This window comes from Verruconis gallopava (genome assembly GCF_000836295.1).
Source record: "Verruconis gallopava strain CBS 43764 unplaced genomic scaffold supercont1.17, whole genome shotgun sequence".
Taxonomy (NCBI): Eukaryota; Fungi; Ascomycota; class Dothideomycetes; order Venturiales; family Sympoventuriaceae; genus Verruconis; species Verruconis gallopava.
This window is the reverse complement of record NW_015622153.1, coordinates 422,462-441,760: the sequence shown is the minus strand read 5'-3', so window position 1 is coordinate 441,760 and position 19,299 is coordinate 422,462. Positions and strand designations below refer to the sequence as shown.

At 49.0% G+C, this 19,299-nt stretch overlaps 10 protein-coding genes across 10 annotated transcripts; 4 read left to right on the top strand and 6 right to left on the bottom strand.

The window, feature by feature from the left end:
* Positions 1–284: 284 nt before the first annotated feature.
* On the bottom strand, positions 285–772 carry PV09_05569 (uncharacterized protein; the record flags this gene model as incomplete). Its single annotated transcript, XM_016359091.1, has 2 exons — positions 285–705; positions 736–772. The coding sequence occupies 2 exons, from the start codon at positions 770–772 to the stop codon at positions 392–394; spliced, it is 351 nt and encodes a 116-aa protein (XP_016213230.1). The 3' UTR covers positions 285–391.
* A 534-nt stretch (positions 773–1,306) lies between these two features.
* PV09_05568 (uncharacterized protein) lies at positions 1,307–2,289 on the bottom strand (the record flags this gene model as incomplete). Its single annotated transcript, XM_016359090.1, has 2 exons — positions 1,307–1,356; positions 1,473–2,289. 2 exons carry the CDS (start codon positions 2,287–2,289, stop codon positions 1,307–1,309), a joined length of 867 nt encoding a protein of 288 aa, XP_016213229.1.
* Positions 2,290–2,800: 511 nt separating this feature from the next.
* Positions 2,801–4,164, bottom strand: PV09_05567 (uncharacterized protein). The gene is made up of 6 exons (XM_016359089.1): positions 4,040–4,164; positions 3,888–3,981; positions 3,653–3,722; positions 3,537–3,596; positions 3,382–3,482; positions 2,801–3,326 (listed from the first exon to the last, which is right to left on the bottom strand). The coding sequence occupies exons 1-6, from the start codon at positions 4,057–4,059 to the stop codon at positions 3,069–3,071; spliced, it is 603 nt and encodes a 200-aa protein (XP_016213228.1). The 5' UTR covers positions 4,060–4,164; the 3' UTR covers positions 2,801–3,068.
* Positions 4,165–4,306: 142 nt separating this feature from the next.
* Positions 4,307–6,289, top strand: PV09_05566 (uncharacterized protein). The gene is made up of 4 exons (XM_016359088.1): positions 4,307–4,412; positions 4,468–4,543; positions 4,591–5,080; positions 5,343–6,289. The coding sequence occupies exons 1-4, from the start codon at positions 4,356–4,358 to the stop codon at positions 5,941–5,943; spliced, it is 1,224 nt and encodes a 407-aa protein (XP_016213227.1). The 5' UTR covers positions 4,307–4,355; the 3' UTR covers positions 5,944–6,289.
* A 1,141-nt stretch (positions 6,290–7,430) lies between these two features.
* PV09_05565 (uncharacterized protein) lies at positions 7,431–10,305 on the top strand. The gene is made up of 2 exons (XM_016359087.1): positions 7,431–8,568; positions 8,628–10,305. The coding sequence occupies exons 1-2, from the start codon at positions 7,700–7,702 to the stop codon at positions 9,961–9,963; spliced, it is 2,205 nt and encodes a 734-aa protein (XP_016213226.1). The 5' UTR covers positions 7,431–7,699; the 3' UTR covers positions 9,964–10,305.
* Positions 10,306–11,829: 1,524 nt separating this feature from the next.
* On the top strand, positions 11,830–12,893 carry PV09_05564 (uncharacterized protein; the record flags this gene model as incomplete). The annotated part of the gene is made up of 2 exons (XM_016359086.1): positions 11,830–12,087; positions 12,135–12,893. The coding sequence occupies 2 exons, from the start codon at positions 11,830–11,832 to the stop codon at positions 12,891–12,893; spliced, it is 1,017 nt and encodes a 338-aa protein (XP_016213225.1).
* A 32-nt stretch (positions 12,894–12,925) lies between these two features.
* On the bottom strand, positions 12,926–14,019 carry PV09_05563 (uncharacterized protein; the record flags this gene model as incomplete). The annotated part of the gene is made up of 4 exons (XM_016359085.1): positions 12,926–12,976; positions 13,025–13,533; positions 13,582–13,901; positions 13,976–14,019. 4 exons carry the CDS (start codon positions 14,017–14,019, stop codon positions 12,926–12,928), a joined length of 924 nt encoding a protein of 307 aa, XP_016213224.1.
* Positions 14,020–14,472: 453 nt separating this feature from the next.
* Positions 14,473–16,997, bottom strand: PV09_05562 (uncharacterized protein). The gene is made up of 3 exons (XM_016359084.1): positions 16,050–16,997; positions 15,626–15,965; positions 14,473–15,569 (listed from the first exon to the last, which is right to left on the bottom strand). The coding sequence occupies exons 1-3, from the start codon at positions 16,861–16,863 to the stop codon at positions 14,861–14,863; spliced, it is 1,863 nt and encodes a 620-aa protein (XP_016213223.1). The 5' UTR covers positions 16,864–16,997; the 3' UTR covers positions 14,473–14,860.
* A 116-nt stretch (positions 16,998–17,113) lies between these two features.
* On the top strand, positions 17,114–18,095 carry PV09_05561 (uncharacterized protein). The gene is made up of 2 exons (XM_016359083.1): positions 17,114–17,418; positions 17,473–18,095. Exons 1-2 carry the CDS (start codon positions 17,242–17,244, stop codon positions 17,986–17,988), a joined length of 693 nt encoding a protein of 230 aa, XP_016213222.1. The 5' UTR covers positions 17,114–17,241; the 3' UTR covers positions 17,989–18,095.
* On the bottom strand, positions 17,999–19,270 carry PV09_05560 (uncharacterized protein). The gene is made up of 3 exons (XM_016359082.1): positions 19,077–19,270; positions 18,644–18,948; positions 17,999–18,551 (listed from the first exon to the last, which is right to left on the bottom strand). The coding sequence occupies exons 1-3, from the start codon at positions 19,092–19,094 to the stop codon at positions 18,389–18,391; spliced, it is 486 nt and encodes a 161-aa protein (XP_016213221.1). The 5' UTR covers positions 19,095–19,270; the 3' UTR covers positions 17,999–18,388.
* Positions 19,271–19,299: the final 29 nt, after the last annotated feature.

The following is a 19,299-nucleotide window of genomic DNA, read 5'->3' as shown; positions in this document are numbered from 1 at the left end:
CCGGAAGCATCTCCAAGTTGGAAATGCGTGGGGCATTTGGCGAGGACAAATGCTATTTTTACGCCCGTCTCGCTTGGGTTCGCGCTGCTCTCTCCACACCAGAATCTTCTCATGCAGTCCTGCCTTGCTCGTAGCGACGTCGCGTGTTCATGCCAGGGTTGCAATGGTACCATGTTACCAAGAAGTGGCTAGCACCACTTCAAGCAATCGCTAGGCTTGGATAGTTTAGACCGTTATTGAATCTCGTTTTTTGTTCCTGGTCTTCCACACCAACCCGACAGACAGCTGCACGATTGTGCTGGCCCACCGTCACATTGCTAGACACAGATAGTGCGAATGTATAAGAAGGCGGCATGTAGTCCTCTCCGGAAGCAAGGAAAAGAAAAACTTGTCATCGCTTCGTCGTGCTGAGGAACCCACAGTCGTTAGAATCGCAAGGACAAACTATGCGCTCGTTTTTGTTGCTGCTCGTTGCGCCGCTGACGCTCGCTGCTGAGAAAGCCTTGTACCCACGTGGGAACCACACGACTTGGAGCAGCACGAGTTCTAGCTCGTCGTGCAGCACCAGTTCCTCCTCATCATCTTGGTACAAGCCGCCGCCCAGCACTTCCAGCTCCTCCTGCACCACTTCTTCCTCTTCCTCGTTATCCTGGTCGAAGAAGCCACCCAGCTCCTCAAGCTCTTCTTGTACCACAAGCTCCTCATCTTCTTACTGGTCGAAGCCTCACTGGGAACCGACGACCACAATCACCTGCACCACTGAAACGACCATCACGTGGTGTCCCTCCAAAACAAAATGCTCCGGTAAGCATCGGCCCTGCACATCATGTCGTGGCGACTGTGTTTCCTAACACCGTACCCCAGGTCAGACGGTTACATGGACTGGCACTGCTGGACCTGTTCCATGTGCTGAACAGATAACATGTATCTGCGCGCTCCCAACGGCACCGCCAGTATTGTCGACGTGCCCTTACGATCACTGTGGAGGTGAAACTATCACTTGGTCGGCGGGAGAGAGTGGCCCAACTTCTTGCGCCTCCGTATGTACAGTTGCCCTGCCTAGTCAGGAGAATGGAGCTACCACACCAGCGGCCGCTCCAGCCATCACCTCCACTCTTGAAGTCACGGCTGGGGCCACCACACCTGTGACATCCTCTACCCCGGGACCTGAGCTGTCCAACTATGCGAAGGAGCAGAGTGGGAACCTGTTTGCTGCACTAGTTGCAGCTGGTGCTGTAATTTTTGTTTGAATGATATCCTCATGTAGCGTCAAAGCTGGGAGTGGATAGTGGACAGTTAGAGGTGGCTACGCAAGCTCTTCCACATTCGTGAACTTGGAATGGTAGACAGTCCTTACTGCATATGAAAATCATAACGACGCTCCTTCTATCTACAAAAACCCCTGAGCAAATTTTGTCACGGAAACTTGTGCTGTCGTTCTGATCCCACTTAGCGCAACCGCTGAGACGTACGATACTCCGGCGGATCGGCAAATGGATCCTCGGGCTCGTGTGCGTCCGGCTGATATGACCAGTCATCAGTCAAGTCGATCAAGTCTTCCACGTGAGAATCCATAACAAGTCCGAACGAATGATTTGGTATCGCCGATGAGTCGCGCGATGTCGATTCGGATTCAGCATTGCGCGCCAACGGGCTGACCACAACCATGTACTTCCTGGCTTCCTCAGCCTTTTTACGCGCTTGCTTGCTGAACGAGAGCTTCGTCGATATTCCATCAGCGTGCTCCGAATACGCTGCCGGCATTCCCGCTTTCTTCGCCTGGTTTCGTAACGCGACCTCGCTCACCTCGACCCAAACGCTTACTCCGAACTGAGAAAAGTAGTTCTCGTTCCACGAATGTAGCACCTCAGCGAGTATTCCACCCTCCTCGCGGTTCGCCATCACGCGTCGCATCTTCTTCGCAGAGTGCACGCGTTCGCCTAACACAATTCCAACGCCTGCCAAGCCCAGCATTGAAAAGCCCGCAATGGTCGCGATGATGGCGGCCTTGTCATTGCGGTTGAGGCGACTGGCTTTCGCAACGTCACTCGAGAACTCATCCCATCTAGTTGGGTCGATGTGCAGGTCGAACAGAACCTTGTTATACTCGAAACCGGAAGATAAGGACAGACTTCTTGTCTTGATCCGCATAGACTCTTTTAAGACGTAGTCCGGGCTCGAACAGCTCGACTGTCCCCGAGCAGGCGAGGATTTACCGTCCGAGCTACAGCTAACTCTCTCGAGTTCGGGATCTAGACAGATTAGTTCGTTTGCTTTGCGTGAGAGCATGTTGGTCCCGCGTTAGGATAGATGCTAATGGAGGGATGTTAGCGACGGAAAACAACGGCGACGAGTATTGTCCAAGATCATTAAGCATCCTGTTTGGTAGAAGCCCTTTTATCGCATACTGACATGCTTCAGAGGGACTTGAAACTATGCGCGATTATTGGCTCATACGGCCGAACACGAGGCGATTCGCCTGACCGCAAGCATCTCAACTGACTGAAAGCAGACCCCAAAGTCAGCCTTGCCCGACGAGATGTCTACCCCACCATTCGGCATTTAGCGCAAGTCTCGACTTGGTTCATATCAATACGGCTGTCGTCTAGAGACTAATGGACAGCGGGTTTGCACGTATTTGGACTGTGGAAGAAGCTGGACAGACGTAGAAAAACTCCAAGGCTGACCAACGTCACGCAGCTCCATGGGTGATTCGGTTTCGTGGGTGTTAATGAATCGCCTAAACTTTCCACTTTAGCACTGAAAAACAAAAACATTGCTTACATATCGCGAGAGAGAATAGGACAAAGAATGATAACGCATCTCTTGAAGATATGAAGCGAGGCTAGTAGAGTTTGGGTTGAAATAGTGAGCTTGCAGTTTTACCCACGAGCTATGTAAAATATAACAGCTATGCACGCTTGAAGCTGTCTATTGACGAATTGAGTCCTTTCTTGGATCTCATATCAGAGGTGTACCATTGTGGACCGTGACACACATGCAATAATTTTTCTTTCCCAAAGTCCAACGCCACTTTGAACCCCACGACCTCATCATAAAGCAACTCTCTAGAAGACCATCTCATGTGGCTTATCGCCCTTCCTCAGGCTGAATGTCGAGCCAAGGTACGAGGCGAGGAATTGTTCCTTCTTGATGTTGGCAATGAGGACCTTGTCAATGGCCTTTTGGTCATCAGCGCGACCAGCAGCCAGTGGTTTCTTCTCTGGCTTCTCGCCCTGCTTGAAGAACGCCTCTTCGCTCTTCTTCTTCTCCGCCTTATCAGCGCCCCAGTAACCAGCTTCCGAGACCTTGTCAAGAATCTTGCTCTGTAACATCCTTGTCAGCAGTTGATCATCCGAGAAGGGAACAAATAATTCGTACATCGAGACCCTTCACGTCAACCGAAGTGCTTGTTGCAATGACATAGCGGGCGTTGACACGTCGAAGAGGTACGCCGTTAATCTTGAATGGTCCGGTAATGACTGTATCAGCGTAAGTGACTACTGCGCAAGAAGTCCTATGAAAAAATAACATACGGAGGACACCCTGGCCAAGGTCTTTGAGGAGGATGACACGCTTGCCACGGAAACGACCGGCTATTAGCTCCTAGTCAGCACTCACATCGGCAAAGCAGAACATTCATTATGCCCACCGAGCAGAATAAGGATGGTGCCGGGTTTTAACGACTGTCGGAGCTTGGTAGGACGGACGGTCTTGCGACTCTGTTCTCAAAGTGTTAGCAACTACGCTCATACAATTGAGGAAATGCAATGCTATTGTGGAGGAAGCAGTGTCTGACGCTTTGTACCCGTTGTCACTGGCGCAGTTATCGCTTCCCATCCTTTGAGCCAGCCACCGCCAGTACTATGCGCAGTTTGTCCACGTACCTTCTTTGGGACGGCAGCATCAACAGCTGGATAGTATTTTGGAGCCTTCTCGCTGTGGTGTGGCACTACACGCTCGCCCTTGCCGAACTTCTTGCTGCGAAAATTGTCAGGATTAAGAGTTGCGCATGCGTGAGGATGCGTTGCGAACGTACGTCTCTGGTTCGGTTGCCATCTCGACGGATCTTGAAGGAAAGAGGTACGAAGAAGTCTCTGCTCGGTCTTAGCAGTGCGCAGAGACAAAGAATTGGTGATTAAGTTACCTTTGCGCGGAGTGATGGTCGAAGTTCTGTCGGAGTGGGTGCGGAATTTTGAAAGTTCGTGTGCTTTGTGCCGCTAGTCCATATTGGGCTAGTATATGTGCCTCAGGCAATTGGGCCTGACGTCGCCTCGTTCAGCCTTCATGTACCTAAACACAGCAATGCGAAGCTTCCTAACGCAAGATCGAACTCCAAGCAAACAGTCGCAGCCATGGCTTTTCAACCATTTCAACCGCTAATAACATTCAAAGCTGGCATGTGCAAAGAAGTATGCCCTATGCACAAGTGAATGTCTGGCCGAAATTTCGCTGACATTACCGCAGAGTACTTCTGGTGGGAAGACAATAGAATGTCTTCCCACACCGGGCTTCATCTACCTGTACCAAAATGCCGAAGATGGTATGTGAATTTTTACCACTGTGATTCTGGCTCACCAAACGTGGCAGAGCTCACGCACTTCTGCTGGTCACGACGCTCAGACGCCACCAACGAACCAGAACTTGACTTGCTAATGTTCCCCGGGGATGGGAGCTTTACGCCATACACAGATCCCAAGAGCACAGGAAAGGACAAATTCTCCCCCACGAATGGACGCATATTCCGCCTCAAGTTTAGTTCGTCCCAAGACCGACACTTTTTCTGGCTGCAGTCCAAACCAACGCACCCCAGTGGCAAGCCTAACTATTTCAGCGAGCGGGACCTAAAGCTCGGTGCTATTGTAAACGATATATTGCAGGGTGAGGAGGTAGATGTGCAAGCCGCTCTGAGTTCTGCAGGCCCAGGCCGACCCGATGAAGACGAAGACATGGGTGACGCACCACCGGACGACGAGCTGCGGAGAACAGGCACTGGTGGGGCAGGTCCTGGCGCAACCGGCGGCGACTTCCGGGAAGAAGGCGAAGAAGCGCGAGAGGGTGGTGCAGATGGAGCGAGAGCGTAGGTGGTCAAACCTTTCCCCTTATGCTGCCTCTCAAAACATCATCAAAATTGGCGTCCAAAGACAGAGGATATCAGAATTGATTGCTTGCATGATACCAAGACGACGAAAAGAGAGGCATCTAGACTGGTGTGGTCTGCAGTGCAGTGCTGCAATCTGCATGTACGATATCATAATGCAAAAACAGATATGATTCGATCATCTGTCTGCCTCCTTATTGCGCTCTGTTATGTCCAAACTAACTAATAGACTTTTTCATAGGGCTTCGTCCGGTCTCACCACAGACGCCAACGATGCCGTTCAGAACTTCCTTCGATCGTTAAGCGGTGGCAATGCCAGCGGAGGCTTCCAGAATCTTGAGCAAAATAGTGCTTTCGCTTCGCTTACCGACCTCCTCACCCCAGAAGCTTGCATAGCAACATTATCCAACGCATCACCTTCCTATCTCGATAATTTGCTTTCTAATCTCCCTCCACAATTGCTCGTGCTCGCCCAACGTGCCGATGACACGGCATCCCTAGACTCTTCCGCCGAATCGACGACTGATGCACAGGCCACCATCGATGCACTTAGCATATCCCAAAAGAAGGAGATTCTCACGCGCGTTTTCCGTAGTCCACAACTATTCCAGAGCTTGGGGAGCCTGACAGCTGCACTGAGAGATGGTGGGCTGCCCATGGTGGCCGAAGCGCTACAGATCAAAGTTGCGAATGGGGGCCTGATCAAAGGTGGCCATATGCCTCTTGGTGGGGGACAGGCTGTCCAAGCTTTCCTGGATGGTGTCAGGAAATCTGTTGAGGAGGAAGACAAGGATGAGAGCGAAAGAAACAGTGTTCCAAGTGGGAGGATGGATATTTCCTAAAAGATATCTTCGAGATCTATCCGAGGATGACCTCACGCCCCTGAAACGAGTCATTGGCTGAATGACCAAATGTTATAGAGCATGATGTGCGTTTTCAGATCTTAGGCTTAGGAGCTCATACATGACTTAATTGTTACTCATCTGACCGATTGAGTAATTGTATAGTCAGCATAATTGCTTCGATTAGAGCGAGGTTTGATCATTCAAAACTTGTACTCCTTGTTTTCACACTGGCAACCTTCTTTTCTTTCCTCATAAGCCCGTGGACCCCGTCTGTTAAAAGAACAATTTATTGCTGAATGATACGCTGCAAGTTGGGATGCGACTTTAGGAGTTGACATGTCGACAAGAACGACAACCATTGTTAATTCCGTTGACAGCAACGGCAGAAAAATAGGTATAAAGATTGAACAAAGAAAGCCTCAAAGATCCGGCATATCCGTGTAGTGCACAAGACGGCGTTATTACTATCCGGTTGTTCACCAAGATTTAAGGTCATCAACAGGAGAACAAAATAAAGCCGTGGGTCTACCTCACCAGACAACTGAGGCGAGGAGAAGCAGCAACGATACCAAGTCCGAGAAGAGCGGACTGTCGAAGTAGACTGGTGGGTCGCGTGGGATCAACAGCACGAGAAGCAATAAATCGAAGCGCAGCAAGGGCACTTTGGGGAAGGCCGCAAGAGACGAGTAGATTCGAGGGTCATTGACACTTGTGTCTCTGGCTCGAAGATAGTTAGGCTCAGACCGGACTATGCCATGACAGGCATGGGTCGTGCCGTCAAGACTTGAATGCTGAAGATGGCAAAGTCTTCTGGTGATGTTTCGAGAGCATTGTGCAAGGAAACGGTTGCTTGTCTAGCGCCTGGCGATTGGATCTTATCGATCACCACAACCAAGCTTACCATGTCTGCACAGAACATCATGACGAAATCGTTGGACCCTTTTTTGAAACGCAGACTACGTCTGTGCTGGTTTTGACCAGTGGAACTTCCGTTACCCGGCCAGCAAGTGATTCGATAGGTGAGTTCTCAGTGTATTGGGCAGTCAAAAAGCACCCGAGACAAAGTAGAACAAGCACCAGGCTCATGCACATTCTCTACGGCAAAACGACTGAGGTTGACTGAACCTTGTAGATGTAGATCATTCCAGTCCATATGCTCCTCAACCAACGCAGTCTGTTCAACCTGACGGATGAGCTAGAATGGCCACAACGAGTCCATGATGCATGATGCAAAGCGGACGAATTGTATAGTAGATGAGTTCGGGAACGTTCGTGTCCAGACTTTGGAGATGATCGCGCCAAGAAGTTATTCAGCTTGCCTTCCAGCTAGTTAAAGGCGACGTATGAGAGATAGCGATTCGTACCAGAGAAATCAAGATCTACGTGCGCACACCCTGCACGGCGTGCTGCAAAGTGACGAGATCGTCCCGTGGGTGGATCGTTTCTCAGCTCATCTTTTGCGCCGCCTCAACACCAAGAGCGGCGTGCAGAGGGCTCATCGCCTTGGCAACCACTTCCCTGCTGGAATACGAGTAAGCGTCCGGAGACCCGGATCCATCTCCTCTTCCGCTCTTTTCTATTGTAAATATCAATTCGCTTCCATCGACCTGCAACATTCCACGTTCGCAGCCGCACTGTGGCTGATAGCTCTCCGTGCTCTTCGCTAGCCTTTTCTTTACTTTCAAGAGATACCCTTATAGCGTTGCCTCCTGGTTCTGGACCCTCTCTCTCAGCACATACAGCTTACCACATCATGAGCACGGAAAATCCTAACACAGCTGCGCTGGCGCAAAGTCTTGAGAGTAATGGTGGAATTGGCGCTGGGCCTCAGGTTCCAGTCACGTCAACAACACTTGAAATTGTCGCCGGTCCGTTGATCAACTACCGTCGACAGACAGCTGACACCACCTGGCATGGCAGCGTTTTGCTTGTGACGAAACCTACGAGTCCTCAGCCTGTGTCGCACATCGAGTGTGTCGACATGGTCGGTGACGGGCCCTTCCCCGGTGGACCGCCGGTCACCAGTCCTCCAGCCGTTAAACTCTACGAAGATCCGGATAAGACATTCTGGCGCTTTTCTCTAGATATCCCGATACAAACATACGAAGCAAGATGGCAATATGCACTCGCCTCACCTTCCGGTGTACAGATCACAAGAACATTTGTGGTACCCTCCAAGTCACAGAGCATGCGCATCATGTTCCACTCTTGCAATGGCTTCAGTGTTGGAACGGATGTGGACGCGTGGAATGGGCCTGCGTTGTGGAATGATGTGTTGCGCATGCATGAACAGCAACCTTTTCATGTTATGATCGGTGGAGGTGATCAGATATACAATGATGGAGTTCGCGTTGACGGCCCTCTGAAGCCTTGGACAAACATCAGCAACCCAAAAAAGAGAAGAGATTTCTTATTTAGTGAGGAGATGCGTCGGCAATGCGACGAGTACTACTTTAAGAACTACGTGCGCTGGTACGGACAGGAGCCTTTTAAGAGTGCCAATGCCATTATCCCTCAGATAAACATTTGGGACGATCACGATATCATTGACGGCTTTGGCTCATACACAGATCATTTCATGCGCTGCCATGTCTTTAGAGGTATTGGCGGCGTCGCACACAAGTAAGGCGTTTTTATCTTCTCAATTAGGAGCATTTTACGAGACTAACACGCAACGGTAGGTATTACATGCTCTTCCAACATCACCTCCCCCCGCCAAAGTCCACTTTTACGAGCGATGCTCCTGCCACAATCCACACTGAAGGCAGCACAACTGCGCCTGACCCAGAACAGCTTAAGGATAGTTGGGTCCTGACTGGCGAGAAAGAGGATCCGGCATACATCATAGGTGCAAAACCGGGACCCTATGTGGAGGAACACAGCAGAAATATCTACTGTCAGCTTGGAGCTCGTATAGCTTTTGCTGGTATTGACGCCCGCACTGAGCGTACAAGACACCAAGTGAACTATCCTGAAACGTACCAGAAATTCTTCGAGAGACTCGACGCGGAGCTTTCAGCAAACAAAAATATCAAGCACTTGATTTTGCTTCTTGGCGTGCCGATTGCATACCCGCGTCTTCAATGGCTTGAAAATATCTTCTCGAGCCCGATTATGGGACCGGTTAGACTGCTCAACAAGCGGTTTGGCCTGGCTGGTGGTCTTTTTAACCAGTTTGACGGTCAAGTCGATTTGTTGGACGATCTCGACGACCATTACACGGCACGTCATCATAAGAGCGAACGACGAGAATTGATTCAAAGGCTGCAGAAGTTTTCCAAAGATCATTCGGTGCGCGTATCCATTCTAGGTGGCGACGTGCATCTCGCCGCCATCGGCCGCTTCTATTCAAATCCCAAGCTCAACATTGCCGCTGAGCATGACTGGCGTTATATGCCCAACATCATCTCGTCCGCCATCACAAACAAGCCACCCCCACAGGCCGTCGCTAACCTGCTGGCAAAAAGAAACAAGATCCATCACCTCGACCATGACACCGATGAGACCCTTCTCGAGATTTTTAACCACGATCCTGGCATGCACCCGGAAAAAGTCGAGGAACGTAAGACCAATGGCGACAAAGGACCGGGCAAGAAGAGCGCAGATAGCAATCACGCCACAATGCCTTCGCGCAATTATGCCATCATTGCCGAATCGCATGATGCGGCTCTGGTGACATCGACCTCGGCGACGAACGGAGCTTCGAATGGCAACACACTCTCTCTACCCGCGGTAGATACGGCTGATGCCATCAGCGTACATAGCGACATGCCAGGCTTCAAGGGTAGAAAGCCTAACCCGCGTTTACCAATTCATCTCGGAGAGGAGCGCGCTGGAACTGAGCATCCAGCCGCGAGCGGATTGAAGAGAACCGGTTTATGTGGACGATATGGGTTGGACGTCACGCTTCGGGTGGAGATCTCAAACAAGGATCCCGAAGGCAAAACGGAAGGCTATGGTTTCAGCATTCCTGCTCTGGACTGCAAAGCTTACGAGGCGCAGGGTACTAGATGGTGATGTAGTTCAAGAATGTTTCGTTCCTGCCGAGAGAGTTTCTGTTAGTCGGACGATAAGGGCTTTGTTGGATACCCGTTTTATGTCGGAGTCGATGTGAATCGTGTTTGAAATATGAAATTTTCCGAGTGTATAGTCCACAAAATCGAAGGCCTGGTTAATGTCTTCTCGTTAAGAAACGCACTAAAGGATCGTAGCCACTGGCATATTGAGAAAACATTTTTTTCGGGTTCCTCATTTGTTCCTTGAGGTTGCAATTCATGTCTTAAAATTAGCCCCCTATTTACTAAGCGCAATGTTTCTTCTATACAACAAAGCGAACTAAGTCAGGTACAAATTATAAAACGTAGCATCTTTGCAGAAGCACCTTCCATTCGCCACCTAAAGCTAAGGCGGATTATGCTGATGACCAGATTCCATCGTCCGAATGAATAGTCTATGATATCTTTGTTTTTCACCCTCACAAAGCACTGGCCGTTGTTACGCTAAACATCTCTTCAAAACCTTAGTTCTAGCGAACGGCTGCACCGCCCAACTATTAAAATCGAATTTAGCACAATCTAGATTCCGTTCGCTTCTACGACCGACTCATGCTACGCTGTGGCGATGATGGTTTAAGCCACAACAACCGACTGGAACTAGTGTCGAGCTGTAGCTGTCTGGGAACAAAATTAGCAGCCATCACGGGTTTACCGATGGTCGTTTTTGAGCAGGATTTTTCTTGCTCAGCGGGTCTTTTTCTTTTAGGGATGTGTTGAATGAACGAATCGGATACCGAGGCTGTGTCGTTGCGTACTTTGCCATGCGCAATCAGCTTGCCATGTTTGTGTGCAGGGAGCGCGTGCTGGCGCGCGAATCAGCGATGACTAGTTGGTCATCTGGCAGTCTGGTATTGATCTGAAGTTGTGTTGCTTGGATGAAGCTTTTTTAGAGCCCCCTCAGCAGCCTGCTCTGGAATGTGAAAAACACCACGCTCGACACAGAGATATGCAACTGTGATATTGACAGTGCCATTGGAAGCAGGATCTCCAAATGAGGAACCTGCATCCTCCCGCATGAGGGCGTAGCTTTTGCGATTTCATTTCGTTGTCTGGCGCTATGTGGCCTATGATCTAGACGATGGTTCAAGCATCTGTGGTGGGCGCCACGCTCATTAAACAGATACTTAGCTAGTCTTGGCACCTCCTAACCAGCGCAAAGAAGGTTCGGTGAATGCTCAAGCACGTCGATCTCACGATCTAAGTTATTATCGTCCTGCTGTATCTAGACTCACGAGCCGAAGGCCAACCAGTTGAGAATCTAGTGCCTAACAGACTAGGTGCTCATTCTATCTTCTCTCTGTTTTAAATCTTCAATAGAAGATGTTCGTGCAAAGACGTGAAAAATGCAAATGCGAGGCAAGGTATCCAAACCACAAAAGATCGTAAGCTGAAATTGGTTCCCATGTTTCGAGCTTCGCCTCCTTTGCATTCTCAAAAACCGGATCCGGCGAGAATTCTGGAGAAACAGGACAGCTGACTAAATTCGTCCAACATAAAGGCATTTCCTAAAATGGAAAGATGCAATCCATTGCTTGGACGCCGCCATGCAATGGCCTCTTCTGTGGCTTTCCTGCGGCATGTTAGGCGTTGGACTATGGCTTTCACACGGTCTCCTCTTCTTCTGTTGCGTCCTTAATAGCCCGCTATCTTCAACTTCTCTGTAGCTACACTGTTCATCTCACCTCCACCTTCAGTCATCCGTCTTACCAGAAGTTGCAGCGTTGCTGCGTCCATTCCTTTACGTGCAGAACAGCAACCGTAGTCGTTCATTTGATAACATTTAATTGGGTATCTTTAATTTTGGTTTTAATTGAGCGTATGGTCGACAATGAAGTTTTCAATTGTAGCGCTTGGCGCTAGTCTGAGTACCACTGCTCTTGCTTTCCCCGGTATGACTGGCGGTAGCGATGACATGATGAATTTTCACAAGTCCCTTATCAAAAGGGCTCAGCTCGGCGGACCTCACATGAGACGCGATGGGACGCCTGATCTCCCAGCTCTCAACAATGTCACAAGTACTGGTACTGGTCAGCAGATCAAGGACTGCTTATACGGGACAATCTCTTGCGAAGCCGCTCCACAGAAGGTAGCCCAGTTGAAACAAGATAGAGAGGTACGGACTGACTTTGACAGACCTATGTTGCTCCCGCCCTTGGCTCAAAGGAGTGTGATTCTGACAAGTGCTGCATTTGGGACTATGTCGTCAAGGACCTTGTTACGATGTTCACTCTTCCCAATGGTCAATGCAGCGAGCTCGCTCGACAAGCCATTCGTCTTGGCTTTCACGATGCTGGTGCCTGGTCTATAAACAGTGGCTTCGGTGGTGCTGATGGCTCCATGTTAATATCCGATGAAGTCAGTCGCCCAGAGAACAAGGGCCTTGAGTCAATCGTAGCCAGCGGAAAGAGCCTTTTGGCCAAATGGAATGTCAGTGCAGCCGATCTCGTCCAGCTTATGGCAAACGTTGCAACAGTGATTTGCCCTCTAGGCCCTCGCGTTCTCACCTTCATTGGCCGCCCTGATAGTGCAGATTCGCCGACAGACCTCCTTCCAGGTCCCTTCTCTGATGCCACCACTCTCATCAATCTCTTTCAGGATAAAACGATCTCCTCGGATGAGCTCGTTGCCCTTGTCGGTGCTCATAGTACTTCACATCAAGATTTCGTCGATCCGAGCAATGCTGGAAGCTTCCAGGACACGACGCCAGGTGTATGGGACACTCTCTTTTACAGCGAGACTGCAAATAATGCCTTTTCCGTGAGCGATGTGACGAAGTTCCCGTCGGACATTGCTCTGTCCAAGGATGCTCGAACATCTGGTGTCTGGGGAGCCATGACCAACCAGCGTACCTGGAACGCAGCTTGTACGTCGTACTTGTCAATCTGCTTCTAATACTGACCATAAAAAACCTTAGATGCTCGTGCCTATGTCCGCCTTTCGCTCCTCGGCGTCGCGAACTTAGACAAGCTTATCGACTGCTCAAGTTAGTATTCAGTGCCTATTGCTTTGCATACTGTACTTACTATGATCACAGAAGTTCTTCCGAGCGTGAAAACTAGTAGCCAACCAAGTGGCTCGCCGTCTGCATCGATACCTTCTGCTTCACCATCCGGATCACCGTCTGCATCGCCATCTTCTAGTTCGGCATCTGGTTCGGCATCTGCATCGCTATCTTCTAGTTCACCATCTGGTTCGGCATTTGCATCGTCGATTTCTACTTCGCCATCTAGTTCGGCATCTGCATCGTCATCTTTTAGTTCGCCAGCCGGATCGCCTTCTGCATCATTATCATCATCTTCGTCACCATCCGGTTCCCCATCTGCTTTATCATCTGCATCGTCATCTTCTAGTTTGCCAGCCGGATCGCCCTCTGCATCATTAACATCATCTGCATCGCCATCTACCTCGTCATCTGGATCGCTGTCTGCCATGCCATCTGGATCACCATCTGGATCACCATCTGGATCACCATCTGGATCACCATCTGGATCACCATCTGGATCACCATCTGGATCACCATCTGGATCACCATCTGTTTCACGGTCTTATTCGCCATCTAGTTTGCCATCTGCAACATCACCTTCTACTTCACTGTTTCGTTCACCATCAGGATCACCGTCTGTATCGCCGTCTATGTCATCGCCAACTGGATCGCTAGCAACATTGCCGTCAGCGTTATTATCATCTGGTTCGTCATCTGGACTAGCGTCTACATCAATGACAACATCGCATCCTACATTGCCCTCTGCATCACCGTCGTCTGCATCTGGTTCACTCTCTGGTTCACTATCTGGTTCACTATCTGGTTCACTATCTGGTTCACCATCTGGTTCACCATCTGGTTCAATATCTGGTTCGCAACCTGGATCACTATCTGGTTCGCCATCGGGATCACCATCCCTTAGTCGTTCCTATGTGCCAGCAGGTTCTGCTAAAGCTTCAAACAGCGCAAAAACATCAGCCAGTAGTCAGACCCAATCAATTGCTGCAATTTCAGGAAAGCCATACGATGCCTCATATGACGATGATGTTACCACCACTGTTACTTCGTACTACACCAAGAATGGTAGGTTCCTTCCCTTTTATTCAAATGTATAAGACGGGCTGACCATGCCGTTCTCAACAGGCTGGCGCGTGCCAATGCAGACCTCCGTCTGTAACAAGGACAATCTTCCGGACTGGGCCAAGACTCAAGAGTGGGAGTTCTCCGACGTCGTTACTTCTTGGGCTATCCCGACAGGAAAGGCTCCGGCGCCTACAACTCCTCCAAAGTCTGTACTCACTGAGGCTTCTTGTGTCATAAAGACTGTTTACACCACTGTAACTGTCTGGTAGTTTGCTTGACATTTGGATTTGCCAAAACCTATGGCGGAAAATCGTAACTAGAGTCTAGAAATTATTAGAATGGCCGGATGTGCCGTTTGTGCTTTCTGTCTCAAAATCAAATTTAGCGTGGTGTTGGCGTTGAAAGTTAAGACATGATGTTTGATATGGGTCCTTAACCCTATGTTGTCCCTGTAAATCCGTAAAGTTGCTGGCGTTTCCTGTTGTACAGGTTTGGGCGTATTACACAAGACAACAATATTTTCTAAGCATGTCCTAGAATCTCTGGCTTGCTCTTCTGTTACATTTCATGCAAGTTGAAAATGCTAGCTTTGCCTGCGTTGAACTCGTTTGACCACAGATTAACAATTCATGCAAAATGCACAATACCGTATGCCACAAGTTAGTTTTTGCTGAGCTCATGTGGCTAGCTAGGATCTTGATTGCTTGCATGGATTATGTCATTAAATTAGCCATACTCATTTAACAGCTCAGATTGATGTCAACAAGTAATTGACTTGGCACGCTCATGAGCGCTACAAGACAGAGATGTTGATGATTTTGATGTCTTCTTCGGGCTTCTCTTTGTAAACCCTTGCGTTCTCAATCTTATGCACGACGTCTAGTCCTTGTACGGCTCTTCCAAATATCGTATGCTTTCCGTCAAGCCACGGTGTTCTCTCAGTTGTGATGAAGAATTGACTCCCGTTTGTGTTCGGGCCAGCATTAGCCATACTGACTGTATACGGTTTGTCGTGTTTTAGGCTCGAGAATTCATCCTCAAAGTTCTTACCCCATATACTTTCTCCGCCAGTACCATCGCCCATGGGGTCTCCTGTCTGGATCATGAACTTCCGTATTACACGATGAAAGATGACGTTGTTATAATAGCCATTCCGCGCATGCGTGACGAAGTTCTCTACCGCCTTTGGTGCCGCATCGGGAAATAGTCTGAGATGTATATCTCCATATGTGGTGTGCAGGATAGCAGCAGTACTTCTGACTCCTTCTTCGTTTTTTTTGTCCTGCATCTTCATACTGCCTAGCTCGCGAGGCTTCTCGTTTTGTACGTCTCGCGTTGACTTTGAAACATCCATCTCATTCGTAAACATGAAAAAGCGTACCTTTCCTGCTCCGGTAGTAACGAGCATCGCGTCACGTGTCTCCGCCTCTGCTAGAAGAGGATTGGCACTCGCTGCCATTTCTATGGTGACGACCTTCTTTTGTTGGGGTTGACCTTGATATCTGTTAAAGTCAGCATTGCGTTAATTCTCATACTGACAACGGCATCCGGCACTTACAAGGACAAGTTAAGAGCCCGAAAAGACTCCTCTTGGCCATACAACCTGACAACGCGATTTGTAAAGGTATTGACTACCTTTATCCCGTCTAATGAGCCGTATAAAATAAAATTACTCGACTCGTCAAATATGACGTTAATCTTGGATCTGATCAACGGATTCTCAAGCTCTTTCTCTGCAGCCATCCGTCTGCCGAACTCGAGATCATCCAATTGCGTGAGCGCGGTGCCCGCCTGTTGCATCTCCGAAATGGCAGTAAGGCTTTCATCATATGTTCGATACAACTTGCCAGTTGCGAATTCGAAAATACGAATTTTACGATCAGGAAATGAGAATGTGCCTATCCTTATGTTAGTTCAATGATATGAGAAATTGCATGTGTGATTGTAGGAGCGCCTGGCAGTTGCAAGAGGTGGTCACGTACTAAAATATGTTCCAGAAGGCGATATAATGATCGATACAGGTGCGCTTTTCGCCTTTTTGAATTCGAAAAGGCTTGTGGAGCTCTTCATGCTCCACACGTTGTCGGGTTTCTCGTAGTTGCTACTAGGGCTCCAATATTCAACCATACCACCTTCGTCGGCCGAAACTACGCAGTCGTATTCATTGTTGAATGCCATAGTAGCAACAGGAGTTCGATGTAAGTTTTTCAAGACATGAAGGGGCGTTTGATTCTCCCCTCGTCCGTCAAAAACTCGTATTTCAGCTTTGTCGGCCATGCCAACCGCAAGAAGAGGTAGACTTGCTCCTTTCTTATGAACCCAGCATACAATGCTGGGCATATCATCGAATTGTATCATGGCTAAGAGATCGAAAGTGACGACATCAAATATCTTTACCGTCCCATCTATACCCGCAGTTGCATAGCTTCGTCCATCAGCGCTGACACTAACGCTTTTGATCTCGCCATTGTGTGCCCTAAACTCTTTCACGAATTCTATACCATTCGGTACCTTCTTCCAAAATTTGACTGTACCGTCTATCGAACTTGTGATTAAGAAGTCGGTGGACGGTGTAAAGTTCACATAAGACAGTTGCTCTTTGTGCATAAGCGATTTGCTGTATCGAGGAGATGCGGGAAGGGCTGCTATGTAAAGCTTCTCATAGGGGAGTTTCTTCCTTTTCTTAGGTGCGGGCGCAGATGAAGGGATCGCGGGTCCAAAATCATCGTCTGAAGAGTCGTCTGACGCTTCGTCGTGTGCTCGCTTACGCGGTGAAGGTACACTGTTGTCTGCCATTATGAACGCAATAGCATCGCTCTGGCTAGTTCGTTCGAATCCGTTGAACTATCGACTACGATCCCCGTGAATCCTTGCAGGTGGTTAATTTTTTGTTTTAGACTAGCTTGATTCTTGTATCAAATCGAAGAAATCCAGATGGCGACAAACATGAGGTCGTCGTCAAAAAAGCTGAAAGCGGCATGACAAGGCCCATCCAGACCCTGGAATCGCAATGACTCGCAGAACAACGATTTCTCAATAAAACAAAAAAAAATTCATCGGAACTCAAGGATACACGGGACGCAGTTAGATAGAGAAGTCTACTGGGGCTCTTTCAATTTGTATCTTACATTCAGACACATATCGTCTGCACAATCAAAATCCACCGGTTTTGACATGCCACCACCATCCAAGCGTCGCAAAACTTCAGTGGTCCAGGAAGTAGTCTTCGATCCTGTAGCACGGCACGAGTACTTGACGGGATTTCACAAGCGCAAGCTAGCACGAATAAAGCATGCACAAGAGATTGCACTGAAGAAAGAGAAAGAGGAGAAGCGACGAGAGAGAATTGAGGTACGGCATGCTTTGTTAATAGCTGGCATACTTAGCTAACAATACTACCCTAAGCTAAGAAGACAACGGCAGCAACAGCTGGAGGATCATGTCAAGGCTATCAATGATAGTATGAAGATTTTGAATGGTACAGGAGACGAAAGTGGGGAAGACGATGATAAAGACGACGACCGTGACACCGAGAGGGACGACAGTTGGGGTGGGTTTGATGTTGAAGCACCCGTCGAAAGCAAAGACGAGGAATATGTTGATGAGGACCAATATGCTACTGTCACTGTTGAGGCAGTTGAAATCACAAGAGACGGGATGGAAGCTTATAAGGGCTCGGAACAAGAGACTGAAAGCAGCGAAGAAGAGAGCAGTCAAGAATCAGGCACAAGAGCCGAAGCTGTGGCCCCAGAAAAGAAAACCAAGCGGCTATGGTCGAAGAACAAGCTGGTAAGCGAGAAACCTAAGCGCAAGAAGAGCCGTAACTTTAGGTATGAGAGCAAGGAGGTCAGAAAACTCAACCGAGCACGCGAACGAGCCAAGCGTAAAGCGCACGCATTGTCAAGGAAGTCACGCAAGTAATATTTGTAACTTTTATGAGATCAATGATACCCGGATTGAGACGAGGGTTTTCTCTTTTTTTTTAGTATTTTTGAGCTACGCGTTAGGGGAATCCTCTTCTACTAGGCCCTTTTATACCGCCTAAACCATAACTCCACACACTGCGTCGCAGGAAATTGTAGGTGTTTTCAAGGGGTTGTTACCACAAAATCCACTATCAGCGGCACATGACGAGCCAACACTACCTTCTCTTCAGTTCTCCTATCGCCATTGCCACACCGCTAGATCAGTGCCTTCGAGGCGGTCGAGCTCTGAATCGCACCGGAGGGATTGAACTCCACTGCAAAAACAAAGAAAAATTTAGCAAATTAGACGAAGATGCAATGAAACCAGATAACTATGCATATTGTGCAGTCGAGGCTTAGATGGTACCGATTTCTGCAACAAAATCGTCCAGCTCCTTCTTCGTATCTGCATATTTCTTGGCCATCTCTTCGAACTTAGCCTCCCACTGGGCGTTAGATTGCTCTAGAGCCTGCACTTTACGCTCGTAGTGGCCAGCTTTGACATCAGTCTGGCGGAGTCTAATCACACGAAGTTCTAGTTAGCGTTGCTCGTGCGAATTGCAGAAAAGGGCAAAGACTCCCAACTAAGGCAGGAGAGGATTGCAACATACTTCTCGTTCGTCTCCCTCAAGGTTCGATCTGCTTGCTCGGCTTCCTCTTCAAGCACCTGCAGTTTACGGGTCAGGTTCTCGTTGTGGCTTGTTGCGGTACCACCTTCGTCGGCGGCCACCTTGAGCTCCTTGATCCTGTTCTCGGCCTTTTCGAGTTCGGCTTCTAGTACCTGATTCTTGTGGGTGAGAGATGTAATTTCCTGCTCCTTTGCCAAGTTTTCCTGCTCGAGCTGCTTGACCTTTGCCTTCAGCTCCTCAGCGAGTGCCGCTGACTCGTCGGCTTCGACGCGGAGAGCGGCCATTTTCTACAATTCAGCGTTAGCTCCGGATTTACCACTTTGATACAACGAAGGGTTGCACAGATGCGCTTCGCAGCTTCATGATAGGCATGTGCTGACCTAGGCAGTGAATTTGGAGGGGTAGTGTAGCTCACCTTCTTGATGGCATCCATGTTTAGGGCTGTCGTGAGAAAACAGAGGTTGCGTAGACTATGTGCAAGGTGGCCAAGAGGATGTAGCAAGTTGTGGGGGGTCGGGGTTAGTTTTTGGGCGAGTGTGTTGGTGTGGTGTTGACTGTGGTCCCTTAAAGCAAAGAGACGGCCTGGCTTCGAGACATAACTTATTGGGTGCGGATAGGGTGACAGGGACGTGCGTTTG